Source organism: Pteropus medius, unplaced genomic scaffold (assembly GCF_902729225.1).
Source record: "Pteropus medius unplaced genomic scaffold, Ma_sr-lr_union100, whole genome shotgun sequence".
NCBI lineage: Eukaryota > Metazoa > Chordata > Mammalia > Chiroptera > Pteropodidae > Pteropus > Pteropus medius.
This window is the reverse complement of record NW_024345601.1, coordinates 16,622,771-16,648,165: the sequence shown is the minus strand read 5'-3', so window position 1 is coordinate 16,648,165 and position 25,395 is coordinate 16,622,771. Positions and strand designations below refer to the sequence as shown.

General features: G+C 32.6%; 1 protein-coding gene across 19 annotated transcripts in view; it reads right to left on the bottom strand.

Moving 5' to 3' along the window:
• The window catches only part of R3HDM1 (R3H domain containing 1), a 168,569-nt gene that overhangs the window by 56,544 nt on the left and 86,630 nt on the right, over positions 1 to 25,395 (bottom strand). For 6 of the 19 annotated variants that reach the window (XM_039874541.1, XM_039874544.1, XM_039874540.1 and 3 more), the window contains 10 exons: positions 24,570 to 24,678; positions 24,385 to 24,480; positions 22,358 to 22,395; positions 22,226 to 22,276; positions 21,892 to 22,118; positions 19,549 to 19,803; positions 17,204 to 17,352; positions 13,897 to 13,998; positions 11,333 to 11,635; positions 4,942 to 5,065 (listed from right to left, as the gene is read on the bottom strand). In XM_039874541.1, coding sequence (XP_039730475.1) covers positions 4,942 to 5,065; positions 11,333 to 11,635; positions 13,897 to 13,998; positions 17,204 to 17,352; positions 19,549 to 19,803; positions 21,892 to 22,118; positions 22,226 to 22,276; positions 22,358 to 22,395; positions 24,385 to 24,480; positions 24,570 to 24,678 — 1,454 coding nt within the window. The remainder of the gene's footprint in view (positions 1 to 4,941; positions 5,066 to 11,332; positions 11,636 to 13,896; positions 13,999 to 17,203; positions 17,353 to 19,548; positions 19,804 to 21,891; positions 22,119 to 22,225; positions 22,277 to 22,357; positions 22,396 to 24,384; positions 24,481 to 24,569; positions 24,679 to 25,395) is intronic. The other 13 variants (XM_039874545.1, XM_039874548.1, XM_039874551.1 and 10 more) reach the window with 7 other exon arrangements.

The window sequence follows — 25,395 nt, the reverse complement described above, 5'->3', positions numbered from 1 at the left end:
AAAAAACAAATCTAATACAAACAGCCACCTAGAAGTTAAGGCTCACAGCTATTTAAATGACAGTCCTATGGAAGAGTATACAACTCAAGGAAATCTATGGGTACTTACCAGGCACATTTGGCTCCAGATTTCAGTGGCGGCAGGTTAATGGAGAAGGGAAAAGGGAAATAGGTGGATTTGTAGGTGTTATACAGTGTCTGAATCTGTGCTGGTCACACAATACTAAGAAATGCTCACGGAATCAATGAAAAAACAAGGATAATCAGGGCCAACAACCTAGTAATATAAATACAAAATTCCTATTACTCTACTTGAAAGTTGTCAGTAAAGAAATTGACTTTGTGCCTAGAGCTCCTATTTGACATAGCTAAATCCTTTATCAATATCAGCTTTCCCCTGCTTATCTAATAATGGCCTTTCTTCCTTGCTTTCATTTTATATCCCAGTTACTTTTAAATTTGCACCCTGCAAATGTTGCCAATATTCTGTGCATCTTACAGACTGTTTATCCTAAAATGTTCCTCCTACAGTGTAGTTCATCAAGACCCTACCATAGTCTACTGGTAATAAAGCTTAATCAGTCTGGAACCACATGGCTCTGACTTATTTGAAAAGGTAAGACTGAAGATATAATACACTGATATTCTTTGAATTTATCAACTAGTTGCAAAACTAAAATGATATCTAGTTTTACAGAGTCATTTTGCTCCCTACATGCATATAATATCACAGTTTGGAGAAAAAAAAAAAACTGAATTATATCCTTGGGCAGAGCCCAAGTAGCTGCAAATACTTTCAGGTATCTTATTTGATGGCATGCTTTTATGCATAATAATATTCCTAAAAAGTTAAGTAGCAATAGTTATGTAGCAAATACAAAAAAAAAAAGATGTATTTGACTTTTGCTAATGAGTTTGGCATACTTAAGACATCAAAATTTTAGGAAAAGCTCCAACCAAAATCAATCTGCCATCCAAATCTGTTTCGAAAAAGAAGTTAATGCAAGAGCTTTCATAAATTTTTAAAAGGTAATTTACATTAAGCCAAGGTTGTCATTTAAATTTAATCTCTATTGCTGAGTATGATGCATGATTAAAAGCCATTACAATTAATGGAAAATATAAGCAAATGTTAATACCTTAATACAGCATTAAAAAAGAAAAAAAGAAAAAAGCAGTGGAAACCTGAGTAAAAAGAAGCCAGGAAGCAGCTGAAAAAGAGACCGGTTCACTGTGAGAAATGTAAACCTCTCAGACAGTGCTACGGCCCCGAATCCAACAGCTCAAGAACAAGGCCAATTATTGCAAAATATTAAACATATATGGTGAAGGTGCAAACTTTTCAAAAGAGTCATAAGAATGAATGAAAGCAGCTACACAGAAAACAGCCAGGGCTTTGAAAACCTAAAATCTTTGCTATGACTACTACCTGCAGGAAAGGTTTCTTTATAGTATACCAAGCTCCTTACACGTAGTATACTTTATAGCATTCAAGCTGTAAGTTTTATGATAAAGGGTTAAGATAACAAATCCTTATTACTGCAACTGGTAAGTAACCAGATCTTCTGAAATTGTTGTTTATATGACTCCAGTTCTTGACAGTAAGTAACTAAACTATGGTAAACCAATTCTCCAATATTCTATCTTTCTGAACTAGAAATGACTCATATAAGAGAGACACATAAAATCAAGGAATTTTAGGGTACACAGAGGCTTCGACAGACAATACAGTAAAATTCTCTTACTTTGAAAGTTAGTACACTGAAACACAGCTTTAAATGATACATTTAACACTAGTAAAAACAAATAAAGGTTCTCAGGATTTGACTTCTATTTTTTCTTTCACTTTATACAATACATTATCTGAAAAGCCTTATGTAGCCAGAATTTCTTTTGTGGATAGGGGTTGACTCAACCTTGTTTTAAATTAAATGTTTTTAGTTTCATATTTAAATAAAAGATTTGTATATTCATTCCTTCCAGTAATGTTAGTACTGATTTCAATTCAGTTCCCACAAGAGACTCAAGGTTTACTGTCAAAGAAAACCAATAACTATTGTGGTCCTCTGACATACGCATAGATGAAAGACCAAAGAATTTTATCCTTGAGATATTTCCCCAACTTCCTCATTGCTCCCAGAAGGGAAAATAAAAGAAAATCCTATATTTTATTGTTCATACCCTCCCTGGTCTTAGAATACTTGATTCGATGGGTTTGTTAACTGAGGGCAAAATTTATTTAAATTCATATACAAATATTTAAAAAATTCTTTGTGCTTTAGTGAAGAAAAATTATTCCAAATCTATCAATGCTTTATTTGGTTGAATAATTAGTTTCACCTTTTTACATAATAGAAAATAATATGCTTGACTAAATGTTGTTTGACAAGACAAAAATATAAGATGTGAAAATTTCTACTTTTAATCAGATTGAGAGAGTAGAATGTAGGGAAATAGAAGGAAAAAAGAAGAAAAATCAAGAAAGTATGATGTTATATATATATATACACACATATATATATATATATATATACACACACACACATACACACATATACAAATATAAATTACGGAGTCAAATATTGCTATTCATCTGTGAAAAAAATCAGAAATAAAAACTGCCTTGTCCATCTCTCAATGTATTTTACTTTTCTATTAGGGTACATATAAATATAAATACACACTTTTCTGTAAGCTTTGACATGAAAAAATAACCATCATCTAACTACAAAAAAGTCTTTTAAGTTGTAACTTTTTAAAAATTTGAAACCCTACAAATTATATAAAGTGGTTCAATATAATTACCAACACAATACTCGGCATTGGCACTACCAAACTTTTCTTTAAAGGGAAATTTCTATTGTACTTATTAGTATAAAAAATTATGTCCCTTTTATTCTTCAAACAAAATGAAATTTAATTAACCTAAGCTGTAAGAGGATACTGTATAAAATAACTAGAAAGACCAACTCTAGTTATTCAGATGTTCTCGTTCTGTGCCTGCATTATCCAGATACAATCTAACTTACTGCTTCCTTCTCACCATAACTAGCATTAGAAAAAACTCTCAAATTAAAATATGACTGATGATAAACACATGCTGTCACACAGATATTTTGGCTGTCAATTAGAATTGTCATTTTCAGCTGTTTTCCATTAAGTGGGAATATTTTTTGCAAAGATGCATTTGTATAAGCATATTGGTCCAACCTGTGATTAAAAGTTTTAATTTTGTAGGCAATTTGACAAAAATTTAGCCATTAAAAACAACAAAACTAATAAGCCCACATAAATACAGAACAAATGATCTTTGCTTGCCCATTAATAGTGTATTGATGAACTATATTAATTAGTCACACACAAGGTATCTGAATGGGGAACATGAGATAATTTTTTTTTATTATCATGACATTACCTATAATCCATATTATAATTTTGGAAGAAAAAAATTAAAACAAAAACAGTATGAAAAATCAGTAACACGCCCAGAAAAACTCAGAAAATAATTGCTTAAAGAATAAAACAACAATGTATTAAAGCTAATGAGCGGTGTCACAACCAATATTTCTATGTATAAAGAACAACTTTTGATGCCCTTCAAAATTATGGTATTATACTAGTTTATATTACAAATGGACTGTATAATTAAACATCAGGAAAACTTGAAATTAAAGAGTCATATTTGAGACAGAGGACAAATTCTGAGTCAGCTAAAATGATTAATGTTTGTACTTAACATCCTTTGGAAGAACATCTGTCACACATAAAATACAGGGCCAGCAGCACACAAAAGGAAGAACTTAAATACTAAGTCCAAGACAACTCCTAGGAGCAACAGATTGAGGATCTAGAAGTCCCTTGCAGGGATGATAAGTAAGAATCATATGTTGTAAAGGAAGTTGGAAAGCCACTACGATCAATGAAGACTACACAGATGAGGAGAAGCAAGAACAATTCTCATTAGACTGCTCAGTGCAGATGTCTTCCTCCTAAAATTGCAGCACTCCTTAAGAGTTCCACATGATATAAAGAGCAAGAAACTGCCTAAGTAGAGGTGAAGGGTTATGTGGCTTGGTAAGTCCCACTGACATAGTCTGAGAGCCTCCAATGGTGACAAGCAGCTAAAAAGCCTCCAAAGAAACCAATAAAAATTCTACTTTAACACCTAAAGTTATGAAAGGCTGAAAAAATACCTTATTAAACATCTGGGGCAGAACTACACATCTAGGTAGGAAGAAGAGAGAGAAATGAGTTCAGTAAAATTAGTAAGATAGTTTTATAACTGTGATCAACTGTTTTCATTGAATGCTTAAAGAAAATTTGAAAAGAGCAGAAGGAAAATCTTTTGAGTTTTAATATATTTTATGCCTAGTATTAGACTGCATTTGGTTTAAAAACACCTTTCACTATACAAGTAGCAAACTGAAAAACAAAACAAAAAATATGCGTAAGAACATTCCTTTTAAAGGCATTCCTACTGAAGTTAAGATATAAAAAAAATTTCACTAGGCTAGAGTTCTCAAGCAAAGTTAGGTGGTTTTGGTTAGCTGTTCAGGAGACATCTTAACCTGCCTTGCCTCTCTTCTGTTGTAACCATGGGTAGACTACCAGGGAGCAAAGAAGGCTTCAACTAAATGGCAGTGAGCACCAGGAAGCTGCTCACCAAACAGCTTGGCTTGGTACCATATTCTCATCATGGCTCCCAACCCTTTAGTATATAAACCTGACAGTGTGGTATTTTCTGGCAAGTGCTAAGATTTGCCCACTCTTTTAATCTCACTGGTTTGCATATTTATCTATATGCACATATCTGAGACTCTCGATAGACTAAGTGTAGCAGTATCTTCATACAATCAGTATCTTAATACAATATTGAAAAAAAGCGGGATGAAAAAAACAATACTCACAGCTAAGAATTAATGATCTCAGAAATACTACTCACCTGTCTGCTGTGCAGGCTGTGGCAGTGGTTGGTTTAGATGTGAATTGTAATGGACAGAAGGGACTGGGCGATACTGAGGTTGACTGGGGTGATAGTGGCCTGGAGCACAATAACAGGCTGGCATCTAGGATAAATATTGAGGGAAAAAATAAATTTTCTTGTAATAAAAATTTTTTTCTGTGAGGAACATCAGAGTATAAAGAGTAACAATTCTTTCCAACACCAATCACTTGAAAACTGATTTTCTTAGCTTTAAATTTAACTGAAAATTGTTTAAAAAATTTCAAACATACAGTACACATAACAAAAGACGCCTAACAATATGCCTACCAATTAGATTTAGTAGGTTTTTTTTTGGCCTTATTTGTTTCAGATTTTCCTCTATCTTATAAAACCAAACAGTACTGAAATAACTAAATGCTCACTCCAACATTGCTTTGCTCTACATCCCACAGAAAACCCATTATCCTATAGTTGGAATACATCATTACTATAAATGTTTTAAAAACTAGTACCCATACACCTAGATATATATGTATATATATACACACACATATACACACACATATATACATCTGTTATCCATACATAAAATTATTGAAGATTTAAAAAATTTACATTTATGGTACCCTACTATAATTTTATGAAACTTATTTTTCAATTAACATTGTTTTGAGACTATTTTGGTTGAAACATGTACCGCTAGCTCATTCAATTCAACTGATGAACAGCTATCACTGTATATATGTCAGTTTAACCATTAATGCACAGTTGCACTGGTTCCATTCCTTAATTTTTCTATTAAAATGCCAATACAAAATTTATTTGTCAATTATACCTTAATAAAGGTGGAAAAAAAATGCCAATAAGACTAGCTTGATTTGTTGTTCCTTCCAGAGCTACTAATACCAGGTTTGAATTTCTTTTAATCTGATCCAGGTTGGGGTAAAGTATAAATAACCCTGTCATGTAGAAGTATGTGGTGAGTTAAGTTTACTAGGTTAATGGGCTCTTTCAGGCCCTATTCTTCTGATTATGTCACTTCTAAAAGAAGAGAGGTCTATGGAGATCTTAAGAGTGCCCATTTCATCTGGAAACCAGCCAAGCACAGAATTTCTAGATCAGTTATAAGCCAAGAATCTCCTAAATTTACTGTAATATTCTTCTGTCTTTGAAACTTTAGACACACTACATATATGATTCCTTAATTTTTTCTGGAGATATCAACAATCAACAAATGTATCCTGATTTCAGATCTTATCCGTTATTAACACTCTTCAGTATGTGTGTATGTGTATAAATAATATTTTTTTTATCTTAAATAAACAAAAGACATCACTGTTTAAGGCAAAAATTGTAATACTATTTTTGGTTATAATGTATATATGTAATATATACAGCACAAACAATGGAGAGAGAGTAAATAGAATTATACTGCTAAAATGACTAGTATATTTTACTTGTAGTTTCATATGAACATGAAATAGGTTGTGACAAGCTAAAGATACATATCATACTTCGTAAAGAAACTACACAAACAAGATTCAAAGGGCTATAGATAAAAAACAATAGAAGAAATAAAATGACACACAGAAGAGTTCAGATAATACAAAAGGCAGGAAAATAAGCAGATAGAAATAAAATACAGATAGGACAAATGGAAAACAAACAGCAATGTGGCATACTTACATCCAACCATATCAACAGCCATATTAAAGATAAAAGAACTAGACACTCTAATCAGAATGGATAAAACAGCAAAAATAAATTATATACCATATGTAAAAGACATACTTTAAATATAAAGGTTGCAAACAATTTTGAAAAGAAAAAAAAGAATGAAGTTGGAGGACTCACACTTCCTGATTTTAAAACTCAGTACAAAGACATAGTAATAAAACAGTGTAGCACTGCCGTAAGATAAAATTACAGAATTGTGTAAAAGTGAGAGACCAGAAATAAACTTTTGCATGACTGGTTAACTGATATTTAACAAGGGTACTAAGACTATTCAGTGGGAAAAAAATAGGGTCTTCAACAAATGATGCTGGAACAAATAGATATATACATGCAAAAGAATGAAATTAAACCCTTACCTAATACCCATATAAAAATTACTCAAAATTGTTAAATGACCTAAATATAGGAGCTAAAATCATAACACTCTTAGAAGAAAACAGGGATTAATCTTCATGACCGTGGATTTGGCAATGGATTCTTAGATATGACACCAAAACCATGAGCAACAAAATGAAAAAGTGGATCTAGTGGACTTCATCAAAGTTAAAAAAACTTTTGTGCATTAAATACATTATCAAGAAAGTAAAAGGACACAATCTACAGAATGAATGTATCAGCAAATCACAGAAACATAAGGTTTCAATATCAGAAATACATAAAGGACTCTTAAAACTGAACAAAAAGACAAACAATCTGTCTGGAAAAAAAGGCACCAGGAAAACAGCTGGCAGTTCCTCAAAAAGTTAAACATATAATTACCATATGATCCAGCAATTGTACTCCTAGGTATATACCCAAAGAAATGAAAACAGAGTCTCAATTAAATACATGTGCCTACATGTACATAACACCACTACTCATAATAGGCAAAATGTGGAAACATTCCAAATCTACTATCAATGGTTGAAAAGATGAACAAATTGTGGTGCGCGCGCGCACACACACACACACACAGAGGCATATTATTCAGCTATAAAAGAAATGTACTGATAACATGCTACAATGTGGATTAACCCTGAAACATTACATTAAGTCAAAGAAGCCAGATGAGGAATCTAACATATTGCATGATTTTGTTAATATGAAGAATTCAGAATAGGTAAATCAATAGAAACAGAATGCAGATGAGTGGTTGCCAAGGGCTGAGGTGGGTAGGGCGGGGAGCATTGGTAGCAACTGCTTAATGGGTTCTGAGTTTTCTTCTGGGGTGATGAAAGTATTTTGGAATTACAGAGAGGTGGCGGTTGCAAAACACTGTGAATGTACTAAATGTCACTGAATTATTCACTTTAAAATGCTTAATTTTATGTTGTGTGAACTTTATTTTAATAAAAAAAAACCCTAAAAAACAAAAAACAAAACACTAAAATTATAGAATACCAATTCTTTTCAAGCACACATGGATCATACTCCAAGAGACTATATGCTGGAACATAAATAAACGAAGACAAGAGATTCCAAAACAATGAAATCTGAGAGTAGATTCTATGACTATATGAAATTAAAATAGAAATTAACAGGTATCAAGAAAGCCCTCAAATATCTGGAAATTAAACAACACACTTCCAAATAAATTATGGGTTAAAAAGTCACTTGCAAAAAAGAGAAAATATTTTGAACTAAATGATAACAAAACACAACATATTTGAATTTGGGGATTGCAGCTAAATGGTGCTTAGATAGAAATTTATACCATTAAAAAACTTATACTGAAAAAATAAATAATCTAAAATCAATGATCTATGCTTCTACCTTAAGAAACCAGAAACAAAGGACAATGTTATACCCAAAATAAGTAGAAGGAAATGATAAAATAGTTTAAATAGTAAGTGAATAATAAAATTAATAAAACCTTCAGCTGTTTTTTTAAGATCAATAGAATTGATAAATCTCTAGTTCAATTAGTAAAGGAAAAGAGAGAAGACTGAAATTACCAATACCAGAGAAGATAGAGGAGATACCGCTATTAACCCTAAAGATTCTGAATGTATGAAAAAGGGATACTATGAGTAACTTTATGCCAATACATTCGACAAGAGAGATGAAACTGATACAAACTACCAACTTTGATCCAAAAAGTATAAGAAATTGGAATAGTTCTATATCTACTAAGAAATTGCATTTGTAATTTTAAAATCTTCCCTGAAAAAAATCCCAAGTCCAAATGGATTCATTAGTGAAGTCTAGCAAACATTTAAGAAGCAATAACGTCAATCTTATACAAATTCTTTTAGAAAATAAAAGGAACAATGTTCAACTTGTTTTGAGGCCAGTGCTACTGTTACTACAACCTGAAAACGACATTACAAGCAAACTGTAGACCAATATTCTTCATGAAAATCCTTAAGAAAATATTAGCAAATTGAATCTAGCAATTTATAAAAAAGATACTATATCATGACTAAGTGGGATATGTTCCAGAAATAAAAGGTTTTAGCATTTAGAAGTCAGTCAACATAATTCACTGTGTTAATAAAGGAGGGAACAGTCACCTCGACAGATGCAGAAAAAACATTTCACAAGATTTAATATCCATTTAGTATTCACGATACTCTCAGTAAACTAGGAATAGAAGAAAATTTCCTCAACCTGTTAGAGGGCATGTACAAAAAAACCCACACATAATATTACAGTAAGTGATTAAAGACTGAATTCTTTCCCCTAAGATTAGAAACAAGGAAAGAATATGTACTTTTAAAAACTTATCTTTACGTTAATACATGAATTCTGTGGGATAAGATATTTGCCAATGATACATCTGATAAGGGGTTAGTATCCAAACTATATAAAGAACTCATACAATTTCACAACTTAACTCCCCCACCCCCCAAAACAAACGATCCCATTAAAAAACGGGCAGAGGACCTGAATAAACATTTCTCCAAAGAGGACAAACAGATGGTCAACAGATATATAAAAAGATGTTCAACATCACAAATTATCAGAAACATACAAATTAAAACCACAATGAACTATCACCTCAAACTTGTCAGAATGGCTATCATGAATAAATCAATGAACAAGTGTTGGTGAGGATGTGGAGAAAAGGGAACCATTGTGCACTGTTGGTGGGATTACAAATTGGTACAGATACTATGGAAACAGTATGGAGGTTCCTCAAAAAATCAAAAATAGAAGTAGCTTATGACCCAGCAATCCCATTTCTGAGTATTTATCCGAAGAACTACAAAACACTAATTCAAAAAGATATATGTATTTCTATGTTCACTGAATCATATTTACAACAGCCAAGATACGGAAGCAACCAAAATGCCCATCAATAGATGATTAGATAAAGAGAATGGTACATTTATACAATGGAATATTACTTAGCCATAAAAACAGTGAAATCTTACCATTTGCAACAATGTAGGTGGACCTAGAGGGTATTATGCTAAGTGAAATAAGTCAGAGAAAGACAAATATCATAAATGATTTCACTTATATGTGGAATCTAAAAAACAAAACAAAACAGAAACAAACTCATAGATACAGAGAACAAACTGATAGGTGCCAGATGAAAGGGAGGTTGGGAGAGTTGGGCAAAAAAGGTGAAGGGATTAAAAAGTACAAACTGGCAGTTACAAAACAGTCACAGGGATGTAAAGTACAGCACAGGGAATATAGCTAATAATATTGTAATAACAAGATAGATGAAACTGATACAAACTACCAACTTTGATCCAAAAAGCATAAGAAATTGGAATAGTTCTATATCTATTAAGTATGGTGTATGGTGCTAGGTGGGTAATAGGCTTATCGGGGAATCACTTTGTAAGTTATATAAATGTCTAACCACAATGCTGTACACTTGAAACTAATATAATATTAAATGTCAACTGTCACTGGGAAAAAAAATGAATTCTAGGTATTTTACTTCCCCTTGTTGTGTTGAGTATATTTAACACTGGAGCCCTTAGCTATGCAATAAGGCAATAAAAAAAAATAGAATGCATATAGATGGAAAGAATAATATATACTGAAATGGTCTATTTAGGCAATCCTAAGTAGTCTATCAAAAAAGTACTAGAATAACTGAATTTTTAGAAAGTCCACAGAATACAAGATAAATAAAAATCAACTTTGTTTCTATATGTCAGCAATTAATAAATAGAAAATGATGTTTAAAAATAATCTCCATTAGAGTACTTAAAAACATTAAATACTTTGGTTATATATAATATAATATATGCAATACTTGTCTAATGAAAACCGCAAAACACTGTTGAGAAAAATTAAGGAAGATCTAAGTAAATGGAGAGAGATAACATGTTCCTGCACCGGAAAATTCAATAGTGATAAAATGTTAATTCTCTCCAAACTGATCTATTTCTTCTCGAAATACATCATTTTATTTTTATTGTACATTCACTTTATTGTTTCTCTTAAGTTAATTAAAACAAACAAACAAAACCCTCTCAGAGTCAGAAGGAAACTCAAAGATCACATAGTTTAACTATCCAACTTAAGTGTCTACTTGTCATGTGGTTATCTTGCATGAACTTCAAAATCGCAAAAGAAAATGATGACAAGCTTTATTTATACTATCTCACAAATTCTTCCCATGTGAAATTAAAAATAAGCTCTCTAACATTAACCGATCTTAAATGAGAGGCTTCGATAGGGGAAAAAAGATGAAAAAGTGATGTACCTGTGGTGAGGGCTGCTGAATGTATCCCTGCTGCTGGAGCACAGACTGGCTGACATGATGACCAGAAGCAGAGTAGCCAGCAGTAGGGACTGGCTGCCCAGGTGGCAGGGGAGAGAGGGGGGGAGGAGGAGGAGGGGAGGGTGGTGGCGGTGGTGGAGGAGCTGCTGTCATGATATAACCAGACTGCTGTGGGGACTGAAGAACAACAGTGGACTGGAACATGGTAGCATGAGGGTCAGAACCATCTGCAGATGGCTGGCGGGCAAGACTCATGTGGCTAAACTGAGATCCAAGGGTGTCCTGCTAAAAAAAGAAAAAGTCAAATCAGTAAGCCTTCCAAACACAGACCAAACTTATCTCTTATGTTAATTAAAATGAAACAAATATGAAGAAAATTACTTCATATATTTTAAGATGAGTTGCAGTAGTATATACTATGGAAATCATATCTACAATGGAAATGATTTAATAAAAGAATAGCTTCAAAAAAATTAGAACTCTAAGGCAGGAAGGTAGGAAAATTACAATATTGTCATTACAAATTACTTATAAAATACATGTGATTGAAATGTATAGCATGCAGAAAAGAATACAGTATAACAACATCTCACAATAATAAATGAAAAAACACTTATATAAATGAAGATTAAAGGCACATTAGGATGTGGAAGTAAAACTGAACATTTATATTGTATGATTAACATTTTCTAAAAGGACTTCAAATACCAGGTAACTAGCAAGGCACAGGACTAATTACTTCTCACTTTAAATCATCGCCCCTCTTCCTAGAAGGCAAGATACATCTTTGTATCTCCTATCATACCTAACAAATATACTAGCAGAAATTAAATAAAATTAAAATCCGCCCACCCTGGTCTTTTTTTTAATTTCTCAAAAATAATTTGGCCACGAAGTCTATTCTTCCCTAGTGTTTTTCAGTCTGTTCTTTAAGTCAGATGTTAGACAAATGTAATCTAAATGACAGTTTCCTAATGCTTTTGCTACTTGGTGAGCAGGCAATGGTGCCCAGCCAATATTGGGCTATGATTTAGATGTCATCTGACAAATGTTTCCCAGACTCAACAACAGCATAAAGACCAGTTCTGACTAGTCTAGTCAGTATCACTGAAATGAAAATCACAGGGTTAAATGGCATTCCCCTGCTGCAAAGGAGCCACAGATTGGCAACAATATATACCACATTTTGCTAAGAGGAAAACTGGGAAAAAAGTTACTTAAAAAATTGTGGCCTTATTGAGTTGTCAGATCTAACTTGACATGTCTTCAATTTCAAGTGTGCTGGTTTTTGCAAAATAAATTAAGGCTATACAGAAAGGACTAAAAAAGGGGAACCTGATTTAATGATTAAAAATATATGGTTTTACTCCTCCCAAATGGCTGCTCTGACATATTCTAGCGCTATTCTCCTAACTCAATGAACAGTTTCAAAATATACCTAAATATGCCTACTAGCTGTAATTACAAAATAATATGGCCAAATATTTTCAAAAGAGATGCCATAACTACGTACTACCATTAGAGTCATCTTGGCAAAAGCTATTTTCTTATTCCAGTGATCTGTTTTTCAAAACATTTTTGAGGCTTTTATGCTATTCTTTTTCATGTCAACCTTCTCAATGCTGACAAAATTTCATTTTTTTAAGACTGGAAGTGAGTTTTGAAAATCATTCAGAGCCAAGGCTGGTAAAGAACGTTGCCTTCAGCTCAAAACAAAAAGACCCTTAATAAAACAAAACGTTTCTAAAAAGTGTTGAGTGACTTTAAGAGATAGCTTGTAATTTAACAGGGAAAGCAATTTGAAAATGTGATGGCTATGTACTTTGAGAAATCACAGCATCACCGGGAAAAGTACGTAGGCTATTAGGGAGACTCATGTTAAGGGAAAGAAACTATTTCATGTTAGGCACTATGCAGGAGGTACTTTAACTTTATATCGCTGTCTCATATGCTTAGTGACTATAGAAGGTCACAGAGCACACATGGCAGTGGTGCAGCTAAGCTCTTATGAAGAAGTATAACTTGGGACATGCTTTGGATTAAAGGAGGTATCATTACTTTCTAGTCAAAAATTAAGTAGCTAAAGATCTTCCTTGAAAATATACTTAGGAGGAGGTCTTATGTAGTTGTAAGCTTCAGTTCACCCTGATAACTGGTACTAAGTCAACTGGACCTACGGCACTGGGGAAAGAATAGAAAGCTTAAACCCAGATGAAAGCCGCCACTCCAGGATTGCAGAGAGCTACACTGACCTCAATGAAAAAATTAGTTAAAAAATGTTAGGACTAGAATAATCAACCTGAAGATTATTTCATCATGAAAAGGAAGGAAAAAATTAGGGTTTATACAATCACTGTAATAAGCTAGTATAATAAATATTTTATGAAAGAGAATTTATTTCTAATACAGGTTAGAAATATTTTTTCAGTATATATTCTTGACTTAAAAAAAATCAAAAAAGATCATATCACATTAATCACATTCACAAGCCTTTATCACACATCCACCCACAGAAACAATGCAGGAGGTGAATAGAGATATAGTACCACGGAGTATTGCTGGGTGGGTGAGACTGGCAGGAGCGGGGATGGGTAAGGGGCTGTAGAGTACTGAACAGGCTGTGAAGAGGACTGCAGAGGACGAACAGGCTAAGGAATAACAGGTTGGCAAACAATGTTAATGTCAGAATAAAATGTTAGAAGAACTGCATAAAATGGAAAGTTACATTTTTGGCAATAGCTTAAACTACATTTATAAAGTAATCTTAAACACAACAACATAGGAAACAACAAAAACAAAACTCAATGAAAATTTCTGAGAATATATCTATGCTTAAATTTAATACATAATTAGAATTTTTTTCATAAAAAGATTAGATTCACTGAAACAAGTAATTTAGATGGTTCAAATCCTATTATCTAACCGAGACCCCTGGTTTAAGTTGGCAAAAGCAAAACCAATTAAATTATCCTTACTTTCTGGTTTGATGAAGGGGCAGCTCTATTTAGTTATATAACACTAAATAATAAAAGAAACACTTCACTTATTATCAGACAGCAATAACTTACATAGCATCTTTGCCAACTGCTCTATTTGATAATGAACGATGAGATATTAAATTTTGGTACCAAAATGCATAACTTTTAGCAATTTTTAAAGAAAAATGTACTGTGGGTACCATAAAGAATAAGAGCCTAAAGAAGAACACAAACTTACATAGAGGTGCGCATGCGTGCACCTGCAGACCTCCCAACAAATCCATCTCTTTTATGTATGAAAGATAAACATTTTCTTTTCCATCTAAAATTTTTTATTAAGAGAGTATATATTAGGAGCTGCAAAACTAGTTACTTAAATTTTTTTTTACTAATGGAATAATCCTGCATTTCAGGAAAATAAAGGTTTTATGTTTTCCTGGGGGCACTGAAAAAAATAGGTGTTCTGAACATGAAAAATGTTTTAATTATTTCTAAATCTTATAAAATATAGCTGACTGTCTATAGGTTGACATTGGCATATGATTTAGTTTCCTAATCTTATATTTATACAGTTTATTACAAAAGGGGTAATATACATTTGGCTTAAAGACTATTATAATCCATTTTATTGATGGCAATCAGGCTAAGGTAAGGTAAGTGGTCTGTGGAGAGCCATGTTAGCAAGCATTGGAGGAATCCAGGTAATTTTATCTAATAAAAACTCTTAGTTTTGATATATATGTATACATGAATCTCCCTCTGGACAGTATTTCCAGAGAGAATACTTTAAAATTTCAAAATAAACTAACTGATTAAGATTGCCCAGAGAATAATCTAAATAAGGAAAATTCTTATGACAACTAAGACATATGACAATGAGTTGCATTTATACCACAAGATCAACACAACAGTTTCTAAAATTATGAAAGGCTTAGTTTAGAATCCCACAAAAAAAATCTAGAATTAAAGCAAAAGTACTTAAAAAGTAAAATCTGAAAGATCTGTAGAGTAGCCACTGGTTTTTCACTAACCTCTCAACTCAGTAAGCTTCCTAATGGATGACAGCACATATCACACTTACTGAGGCTTTAGAACTTCCAAGTATAGGCTATTCGATGTGTTATTAAGTCAGACAACCATTAAGATGTAATTTTCTTCTAGACAACTTGACCTACTATGTGTCATATGAAACAAAAGCTTTAGCCTGCTGGGGCATAAAATAAAGAGTACTATGAGTACCAAGAGTATGAATTAATGTCTCTGACAGGGTGTCAAGTGATAATGAGAAAAATGTGGGCTAGAAGACTGGCTGATCAAAGTGAAATTCTGACACCACTTAGAAAAGAAAAAGCCTCAGCACTTCCTTTTCCTACATTAATTGCAACTGGCTGCAAAACAACACCCACTTAAAGTGATTGGTTTTAAGAAATGTAGCCCATCTGCATGCTTTGGAAATCACAGCATTATTTTGTTTGGTTGTTTGAAATTTCATGGATGGATTATCTCAGTGTGCAAAAGATAGTTACTGAGTATCATTTGTTCAATTCTCTATTTTTGTAGCTGCTGATGAATTACTAGAAACGCCTGAAGCAATGGCAGGAAAATCAGTCGTGGAGTTTCATGCATATCCCAAGATTTCAAATTATAGTCCATTAAGGCATTTTTTCCTAAGCTTCCTACACTTTCATTTAGGATTATCTCATAACCAAATCAAAGTTATTTCTAAGAGATTATAATGTGAAATATATAACCACAGATAAATCCTTAAAATTTTTGAAGCTGCCAGACTAACATTATTTTCACTGAATGAAATGAAATGAAATCAGTCCTGTAAAGCTCCTAGTGAAATAGACAGTGCTGCAGAAGCCACCACATGATAGCAAAATGAAAGAAAAACACTTCAGGACCAAGTTGAATGAAGCCAAGGCACAGAAGAACAGGGAAGGAGTTTTATGTAGCCTAACAGGTACCTGAGTGTATGTAACCAAATGCGGTTGGGAAGTGGATATGAGAGCCTTTGGAAATAGCATTTGATAACTTTATTAAACTGCTCATGTATTCTTTACCCCTGCAATACCAATGATATAACCTGAGCAAATATTTCAAAAATGAAATTTCTCCAGTTCAAGTTTGTCACCATACTTCTTTCACAAGAATTTACTTTGCATGTTTTCACCAGTGTATTATTCAGATGGTCTTACAGGAAAAAAGAAGTGTAACTAACTGTACAAACTGTCTTTGATGTGTTACACAACCTTCAAAAGACAGACTGAAATAAAAGTTCACACTGGTATAATCATGTTCTTCAAGAATGAATAGCACATCTACAGGGAAAAAGCTTGAATGTGAAAATGCATGTGTAAACTCTAAGTGTTTAAACAAATTCAAGATATTGTTAAAAGTGCTTTTGGGAATTTTAACTCGGGATGTTTTTGCCTCCTATCTCTCACAGGGTAGGTGGGATGGAGAGTACCCTGTAGAACTTGAGCAACTCAACTCAGTTTCTTCAAACTGCTTAATCTGTTGAATCTTAAAAAAAACTCACTTTGCTCACTGGGATAACCAACAACCTTAGTTTTGTTTTTATTCTGGAATCTTGTGCATTTCTTGCTGTTTTGAAATAGGATAAAATACCACACAGGCTCATGAGATACAAAATTCCCTCCTTTTCGAAAATATTCTGCATTTATTAGCTGAAAAGCCCTTGAAGTTAACCTCTCTTCCTACCAGCAGTGTGTGGAACATCACTGGTGGAGAATATTAAAACTCTAAAAGATACTTAAGTGGGCTATCTCAATTACAATTAGTGAATTTAGTCCCAAATATACAAAGGCAGGTGAACTTATTAGTATTACATAATCGTGGGTATGTGCACCTGTGAGAAAATGTGATTAGCTGCTTGCTGAGGTGGTGGGGGTGGCAGAGGTGGCTGTGGAGGTCCAGGCACTTGGGTTCTAACTGATTGTTGAGTCATAGGGGGGTTATACACAACTGGACTCCCATCTGGGTTTATGAAGGGCTGACCTGAAAAATTAAAAAAGGAGAAAAAAAATCATTTACAATAGAATTTGAATGTAGCTCATTCTAATAATTTACAATACATGTCTAAATCCTCATTCACAATTTTGAAGCTTCAAGTTTCTGAAAGCTAAAAGATTTTCTTAGCTTGGGAAGCATAGTCTGACCTTATATGAGGGTATTAATTGTTTTTATTTTTCCCACTTGAAGAACATTCAGAAATTCTGCTGCAATGTTTTACTATGAGGGTGCTAAATCTACTAAAGTTATTTTATAATACATAGTATTTTCTGAAAACTTCTGAATTCTGAAATACATCTTGCTCAAGAGTTCAGTTACAGGATTATGGTGCTTTAGTACTATAATACATTTCCGTTTTAAGAAAAAAAATGCTTGACTTGGGGATACTGGAAAATTATTAATTAGCCTCTATTAGGTGGTGAAAAATAGCTAATTTATAGGCCGCACTGCATATATTTAACTAATAAAATTAAAACTGAATGAAAATTAAAATGGTTAACAGCTTCAAATTTCAAATTGTGGGCTTGATGGCAGTGTCCTTATTTTATAGCTTCTAACTTATTAAAAGCTGTAAATGATTTTCAAATGCTAAATCATTTTCTAAAGTAATCTTTTTAATTCCAGTGAGGTTTATTCACAGGTAAGAGAGAAAACTTTAATATTTATTTTGAGGCTTATTTTTATTGCTTACTAATTATTGGGGGGATATTTTAAGTACTGAGTAGAATAAATTTTATTCTAGACAACTTTTTATTATAATAAAAATAATAGTTTTATTGTGGTAAAATAACCAACAAATAGAGATCAAAAGAAAATAAATCCCCATAATCTTATAGTTAACAATTCGGATACCTTCTTCTAGATTTTTTTTTCAATGCACATATAAACAGATTCAAAAAGCAAAGAGGTCACTTTTAAACTTATTTAAAATTAAGAATACAATTCAATTTCAGGTTGATTAGTTTCTCATTCTATCATTCTCTACTCAATTAAATCTTTCATGTTATCAAAAACATATTAATGTGTTTTGAATGAAAAATAATAGGAAATAGTGAAATATTAAATCTTATATCCTACCTAGGAAATCAGTAAGTTTAGTAATATAATAAACCCAAAGGATATGAAGATAGCTGTTATTAAGTAAAAACTGAATTTCTGATGTCAGTTATTTATGCTAATTAAATTCTTATAATAGAGACAAATGTTTGAATACTTTATCTCAAAAAAAGAAATGCAAATAAAATCTGAAGGCAGTGAGTTCCAAGCCATGGTTTTCTCTACAACAAACAAAACGAACATTCAGAGACTGTAACACTTGCACCTGTATCCATCTTGCCCAACTATTATGAGGCTGATTTGACTATATCAACGAGGTCAGTGAATTTTTAAGGAAGGTTATCAGATGATTTAAAGTTGTTTACGTTACCTTACCAAATGATTGGGTTATGTTATTTTGAATGGAGACCAACACTTCTTGTGATGTTTAAAGGATCATATTTTCTCTATATGTCATTTTTGCCAAATGTACATAATGTATTATGATTTCATCTCTTTAGGACTGCTTCCTTAACTATAAATGGGGATTTAGCCTACCTAACAGTGTTGTTACGAAAATTATAATGTATTTAAAGCACCTAATACAGTATATAACACATAGTAACTGCTCAATATATGCAAATTATCTAATTGCAAAGAATATGTGTCAATATTAATTCAAAATGACTATCTATTTTCTTTTATTAATAAGATGTCCTTTAGCTTTTCCTCTGTAGAAAATAATTTCCATATTCAGAAGGACAATTACTTATAGGTTCTTTCCAGAGCTGTTAGATTTTTCCTTCTTTATGAAATAAATACTATGCTCCCCAGAATAAAGTTTTTATCAAATAAAGTTCTTTCAAAGGTGGTTGTCTAATTTCTGGGAAAAAAAAATTGTTTTTAAGTAGTTAGGCCATTATTTGGCATAAAAGATGAAGTCGCAAAGAGAAAAATACTTTCTGATGTCTTTTAACACTTGCTAGCATGAGTGTTTTATTAAAGTTCTAGAGAAAATATTAGTTATGCATGAAAAATAAAGAGCTGATAACACGTATACAGATAAAACATTGAATACATATTCTTGAATTTTCAAACAACTCCTGATATCTCAACTAAAATAAACACCTTTTTTGGGATACCAACCTGTTTGTGGGTTGATCAGAATACTGCCAGGTGGTATGCCTGCCGCTTCCAAGGGAAGCAAAAAGAAGCTAGTACTAGGAGATGCGGCTTGCCCATTTAGGCCACCATCAAAGGAAAGAGAACTATGAGTGCTGACAGTTGGATAGACGACAGGTGCGCCATGAGAAGACTGGCTGAGAGCTGTACCTGGAAGAGGCTGCTGGATGTGAGAAAGAGAGCCCGTAGATGACCCTACACTACCAGAAGACTCAGAACCTAGGGGAGGAGTAATGAAAAATATGGATTTTTTAAACCTCATATAAAAACGCAGGTTTTAAACACATAACAATAAAATTCACATTGCATACCATGCAGTTACCACATAAAAGCATCAGCTATTTTTGATCTATTGTACAATTTTGCTTTCCCTCCCCATAATGAACAGGTTTAATACAGCAAACTGATCACATAAGTTGTCAGAGAAGTCATAGCTAAAGCATGCAACTTAAGCACATTTATAATAACACCAGCCACAGACAGTCACAAAAAGTACATTATCCACATTCCCAAAAGGACAAAGTTATATAAATTTTACCTTTGAGATTAACACCTAGGAATATACAGATTATAATTTTTCCCCAGGAAAAAGACTTTAGCACAGCCAAATGCCCCAAACCTCTTAAATCAGAAACCCCTTATCTATAAGAACACAGAAAGATTAAGAGTAGTATAGGAAATGACAAAAATGATAAATTCTCTATCAAGAGAAACAACTGTCAAGTTTCACTGCAGAATTTCATTTTCAGCTCATAATCATAGCATCTTCCTATAATGTAGTCACCTTTCAATTTTTTATCATATCAAGGGACAAAGATAGCATGAAAAATATCCAAGTACTTATATGAGCAACAGCTTCAAATTTCTCATTGCCCTTAATAAATTAATTTGATAATTTTAACTGCTCTTATGCCTACAATTGATTTCATTTTCTATTAATATAGTCTGAAAATGTCATGAACTTTCAGTATAATGGCTAAAGGTGAATAATGAGAAAATGAAAGAAAAATTTTGATAATGTAAACAGTTAATTATATTTAAAAAAACAGCACTGACTCTGGGAGAATTAATCTTTAAAGAAATAAACAAATAGGATATGCTTAACAGATTTCCTCTGAAGAATAACTTCTAAGTTGTGCCAAAATGACTACTGACAAGAATTATAATGTCATTTTTCCTACTGAGTTAGATAATATTTATTTTTATCTCTGAAGATAATACAGATAACGAAGAGTATATGTTCTTAAATGTTCTAATTTGGCAGTGTGTCTAAATGACTTTCTCATGATACATCAGTAGCTTTTTTCTGTTCTAATGACTAATTGACAATTTAAAAAATAAATGCATATTTGGTACATATACATATTGTATTCATAAAATGTACCTGTCTTTAGTAATATTCTATCATATACATTAGGACATTTTTAATATCCACAAAGTTAAAAAAGTGACAAGTACAATTCATAAGCCTTAATATTTAAAGCATTGAGTATAATCAAGGATTAAAAAATACTCTGTCACCTTCAAATATACATCTCTCCCTTCAATTGCTATCTGTACAACACCAAATGTCTAGGTTAATCCAAACAGGCTAAACAGAGGGAGCCATTTCTGCTGACTTTCCTGCTTCTTTGGGATAAAAATAAGGATCTACAAAGACCCTAAAAGAAATGTGAGCTTCTTTAATATTGAAGCCAGTTGGTGAAAATGAAAAGGGGAAAATGTTATAAGCCTAAATGTTACATACTGTAAATGCAAAGAAGCTAAGAGAATGAGGATGTTATTGCAATTTCCACTCATTCATAACAATTACGACATACTATTTTTCTTTAGTTTTTAAATTACTCAAATATTCTCAGCAATTTTATGCATTTTGAATGGCAAATGAAGAACTTTATCATGAAAAATATAATTATAATTGAAAGTATAAGCTGAAAATGCAATCACTGTTAAATAATCCTAGGTGAGAAGCCATGCCTTCCAACCATAAATAAGCAGTGAAGAATTTCCAACCACCTCTGGGCACTCAAACAAGAGATGACACTTCATTGAACCAACAGCCTGATTAAGTTAATGTCAAACTAAAGAATTCTTATTTTAATTGATGTTCGTAAATCTCTCTTGCACAGAGAATGAATCGTAATGTCAATAAACATACTACCGCTTAAGTACTTTGGAGGTGCTCCATGCTCTGCTGGTAGGAATTTTATATTTTAGGGTAATTACAAAAGCCATATGATAAATAAAGAGCTAAGACGTTAGGGAAACTAATGTTTTGACTGTACAGTTCTAGATAGATATTTATACCTGTTTTTGAAAGCCTGCCTATGCTTTTGCTGCTTCCAGAACTATCACCTCTTGTCAAGACTGAAATTCCACTGAAGCTGCTGGCTTTGGTTACAGCAGGCTTGAAGTTTCGGAGAGAGCTGTCGGAATCTGTGCTGCTCCAGGGTCGTGGTTCAGAATACTTCAGCTCATTCTCAGTGCTGCTTTGATGGCTATTTGTTGATCTCCCTGAAGCATCTTTATTAACTCTGTAATTTAGAAATAAATCTTTGAAAAGCTAATAGAGATAAAAATGAAAAGAATAAAGAAAAATGCTTTAAGTTTTCAATACTGCATGGAAACATGCTTCCAATACCTAAATATCTGGCGCCTCTGCTGGGTACTACTAGCATCCTCATCTTGGATTCTGTTGGCATTTTAATAACATTTTAATTTTTATTAGGATCAGTTAGACAGTTACTAAAAGAAATGTTAAAAATCCCCTCACCTTTTGTCAATAATATAATTCTCTTGGGAACACAGGGACTGAAAGAAAGATATAAAATGTTAAGCTTTTGTGAAACACATAATGGTATCTGTTAACCAATGATGACAACAAAAATCATGTGTAATATTATTTAAAAAGTATCCCTCCAAAAAATAAATCGACGTGGTGACAAAAGTACACAAATAAATGATAATGGAGGTTTTTTTTTTTTGTGGCTTGGAGATACTATGCTTACTTTTAACAGATATATGTCTTGAAGCCATTCATTTTTGTGGTACAAATTAATTTAAAATTAAAATATTCTCTTGCAAACAAGTGGACCCACTTTTATTACTATACATTCAAGATATATACCAGTCTATAGATTCTGTCTCATTCATTCGATAAATATTTTGATCATCTGTGCTTTGGCTGTGAATGTAGCAGTGAACTAGCAGCTACGCCTCAACACAGCTTATGCCAACTCCTCTAATGCTCAGGCAATCATCAATTTTGCCTTTTTTATGACAACAGTCTTCTAACTAGTTTTCCAGCCACCAAGGTCACCAAACTATGGCCAGCCATCTGTTTTTGCAAGTAAAGTTTTATTGGAACACAGTCATGCTCATTCATTTATTTATTATCTGTGGCTGCTTTCACATGAAAAAGGCAGCTCTGAGGTGTTGCAAAAAAGACTGTATTGCTCGAAGTCTAAAATAATTATCATTTGGCCCTTTTCAGAAAAAGTTTGCTGAGATCTGCTTTAGCTAAAAGCAAACCTACCTTAATTGGCTTTTGGAGTCAAACTTTCCTTATTTCTTGTGTCATTTAGGCTATAATCTAGCTACTATGAATCTTTCAATTACTCATATGTCGAGTTCCCCTTTATCTCTGGGCTTCTGTAAATACTGACTCTCTACTTGGAACACTTCACTCCTTTAGGTCTTCTCTTGGACGCTAAGAGAAGCTATTGTCTCATTCCAAAATTCTGGAATGAGATCTGTGGTGCTTCTCTGCTGTGTCTCTATTTTACCTTCAGGTCTCTACACAACTCACAAGTGATATCATCATCTGGCTACTCATCAAGGATAGAGACCTCATCTACCTTATAAACTAGAGAGAGAAATAAATCTAGTTTAGGCTCTGAGCTCAGAAAACTTGGGTTGAAATCCCTACTCTGTCATTTTCTAGCTGTGTATGGTCTTGGGCTATTTTACTTAGCCTACTGGAGCTTAGATTCGTTATCTATAAAATAAAAACAATGACAAAATCTACCATATAATCACTGTTTGGGGGATAAATTATTATAACTGTCCATGGATAAGTTCTCCAATGCCCAGCATAACACCTATTATAGGTGCTCAAAAGACATGTATGAATGAATATTTTAGATTCTTAACTGATAGTCTAGATTTTAACGTTTTTTTTTTTTTAACACAGGAAATTTGTATCTCTGACAGTATTAACACAAACATATATTCAGATATCCTTGAATAATAACCTAGTACTATACAAAACAGGTGCTTAACAAATATTGATAAAAACAAACTGATTCTATTCTCAAATATATGCATAAAATAATTAGCCACTTAAAAGTTCTCTTTCATATAATCACTTATAAGTGGAAAACAAAGGTTAATCTAAAAAAATTAGCTTTATTTTAAAAAAAGGAACAAGTTATTTATCAAGAGAAGCCCACTAACAAGTTGGATTTAGAGTATACATGACTTTGTAGATAGTGACCAATGTTCTAAATATCTCAAGTCTGTGAGAAATCTGGAAGAAAAAAATATTATAAAAACTATATACTCATTCCAATATACTGCTGTAGTCTCTAACTTTCAAAAAGTTTATATAACTGTGGCAATATAGTATTTTATATACTATTAAATTATTACATGAGCAAGACATCTCAAATTTCTAAAAGGTGACTTTATATGTAACAAACGTGGTTTAAAAAATGTGATCAATAGATTAAGGAGGAGTAAGTCCCTCTAATGCAATTAGTGTATATTCTAACATGAAGAGCTAAAATTAATAATACATACATCTTGGGAAAATATACGGTCTCTAGCTCTCTGGTACTCTTCTTCTCTTTCTTCTATAGATTTGCTTCTTCTGTCATCTTTCAAACGTATTCTCATCTAAATAAAAGAGAACAATTAATTCTTGGGAAAATGACCTGCTGGTTTAAGTCCTGCACGTTTAAAAATTTCCAATTGTGCTATGTTACCTGGTTATCATCTTTGTCAAAGCTAGAGTTATCTCTCTTGAGGATATATCGTTTCTGAAAGTCTTCACCTTTATCATCCTTAATATGTTCATTAAATTTCTGATCAGGTCTAAAAAAAAAAACCAAGGGAACAAAAACGATAATATACAATATTTATAAAAAAGTTAAATATAACACTTTATGAAAAATAATAAGTTACTATTCACTAGTGCCATTAATAGATATTTATGTTATCTCATTTACTCCTCACAATAATCTTATAACAAATATTAACTATTCCTTGTTATGTGTAAAAGGCCATATGAAATACAGTGTGGGCTCTAGAATCTGACATCTTGGGTTCAAATATTCAGTTTTACCAATTTAGTTGCTTTATGACTTGTACAAGTTACTTAACTTTTATATTCCTTAGTTTCTTCATTTGTAAATGGAAATTATAGTATATCTATGTCATAGTGTTGTTCCGAAGATGAATTAATAAACAGCACTTAAAACAGTAAACAGCGGAAGTTTGTTATTATAAAAATTACTGAGAAAACAGGTTCAAATGGTTTAAGCAACTGTCTAAGGTCAAAGGGTGAGTACACGACTGAGACATAAGTTGGAGCCCTTGTATGTAAGACTTAAAGCCTATATGTCCTCTGCTTTGCCTCCTCTACATCTATGAAAAAATTCTGGGGCAAATAAAAAAGTACAGCACAGCATCACATGTTACACTCCTATAATACCTGGTTTGGTGTAATATAATTGAGAGTATTCAAATGTTTTGTGGTTGAATGAGCTACAACTTAAGAGACTACTTCAAAATGCAACCAAGTTTCTAAGA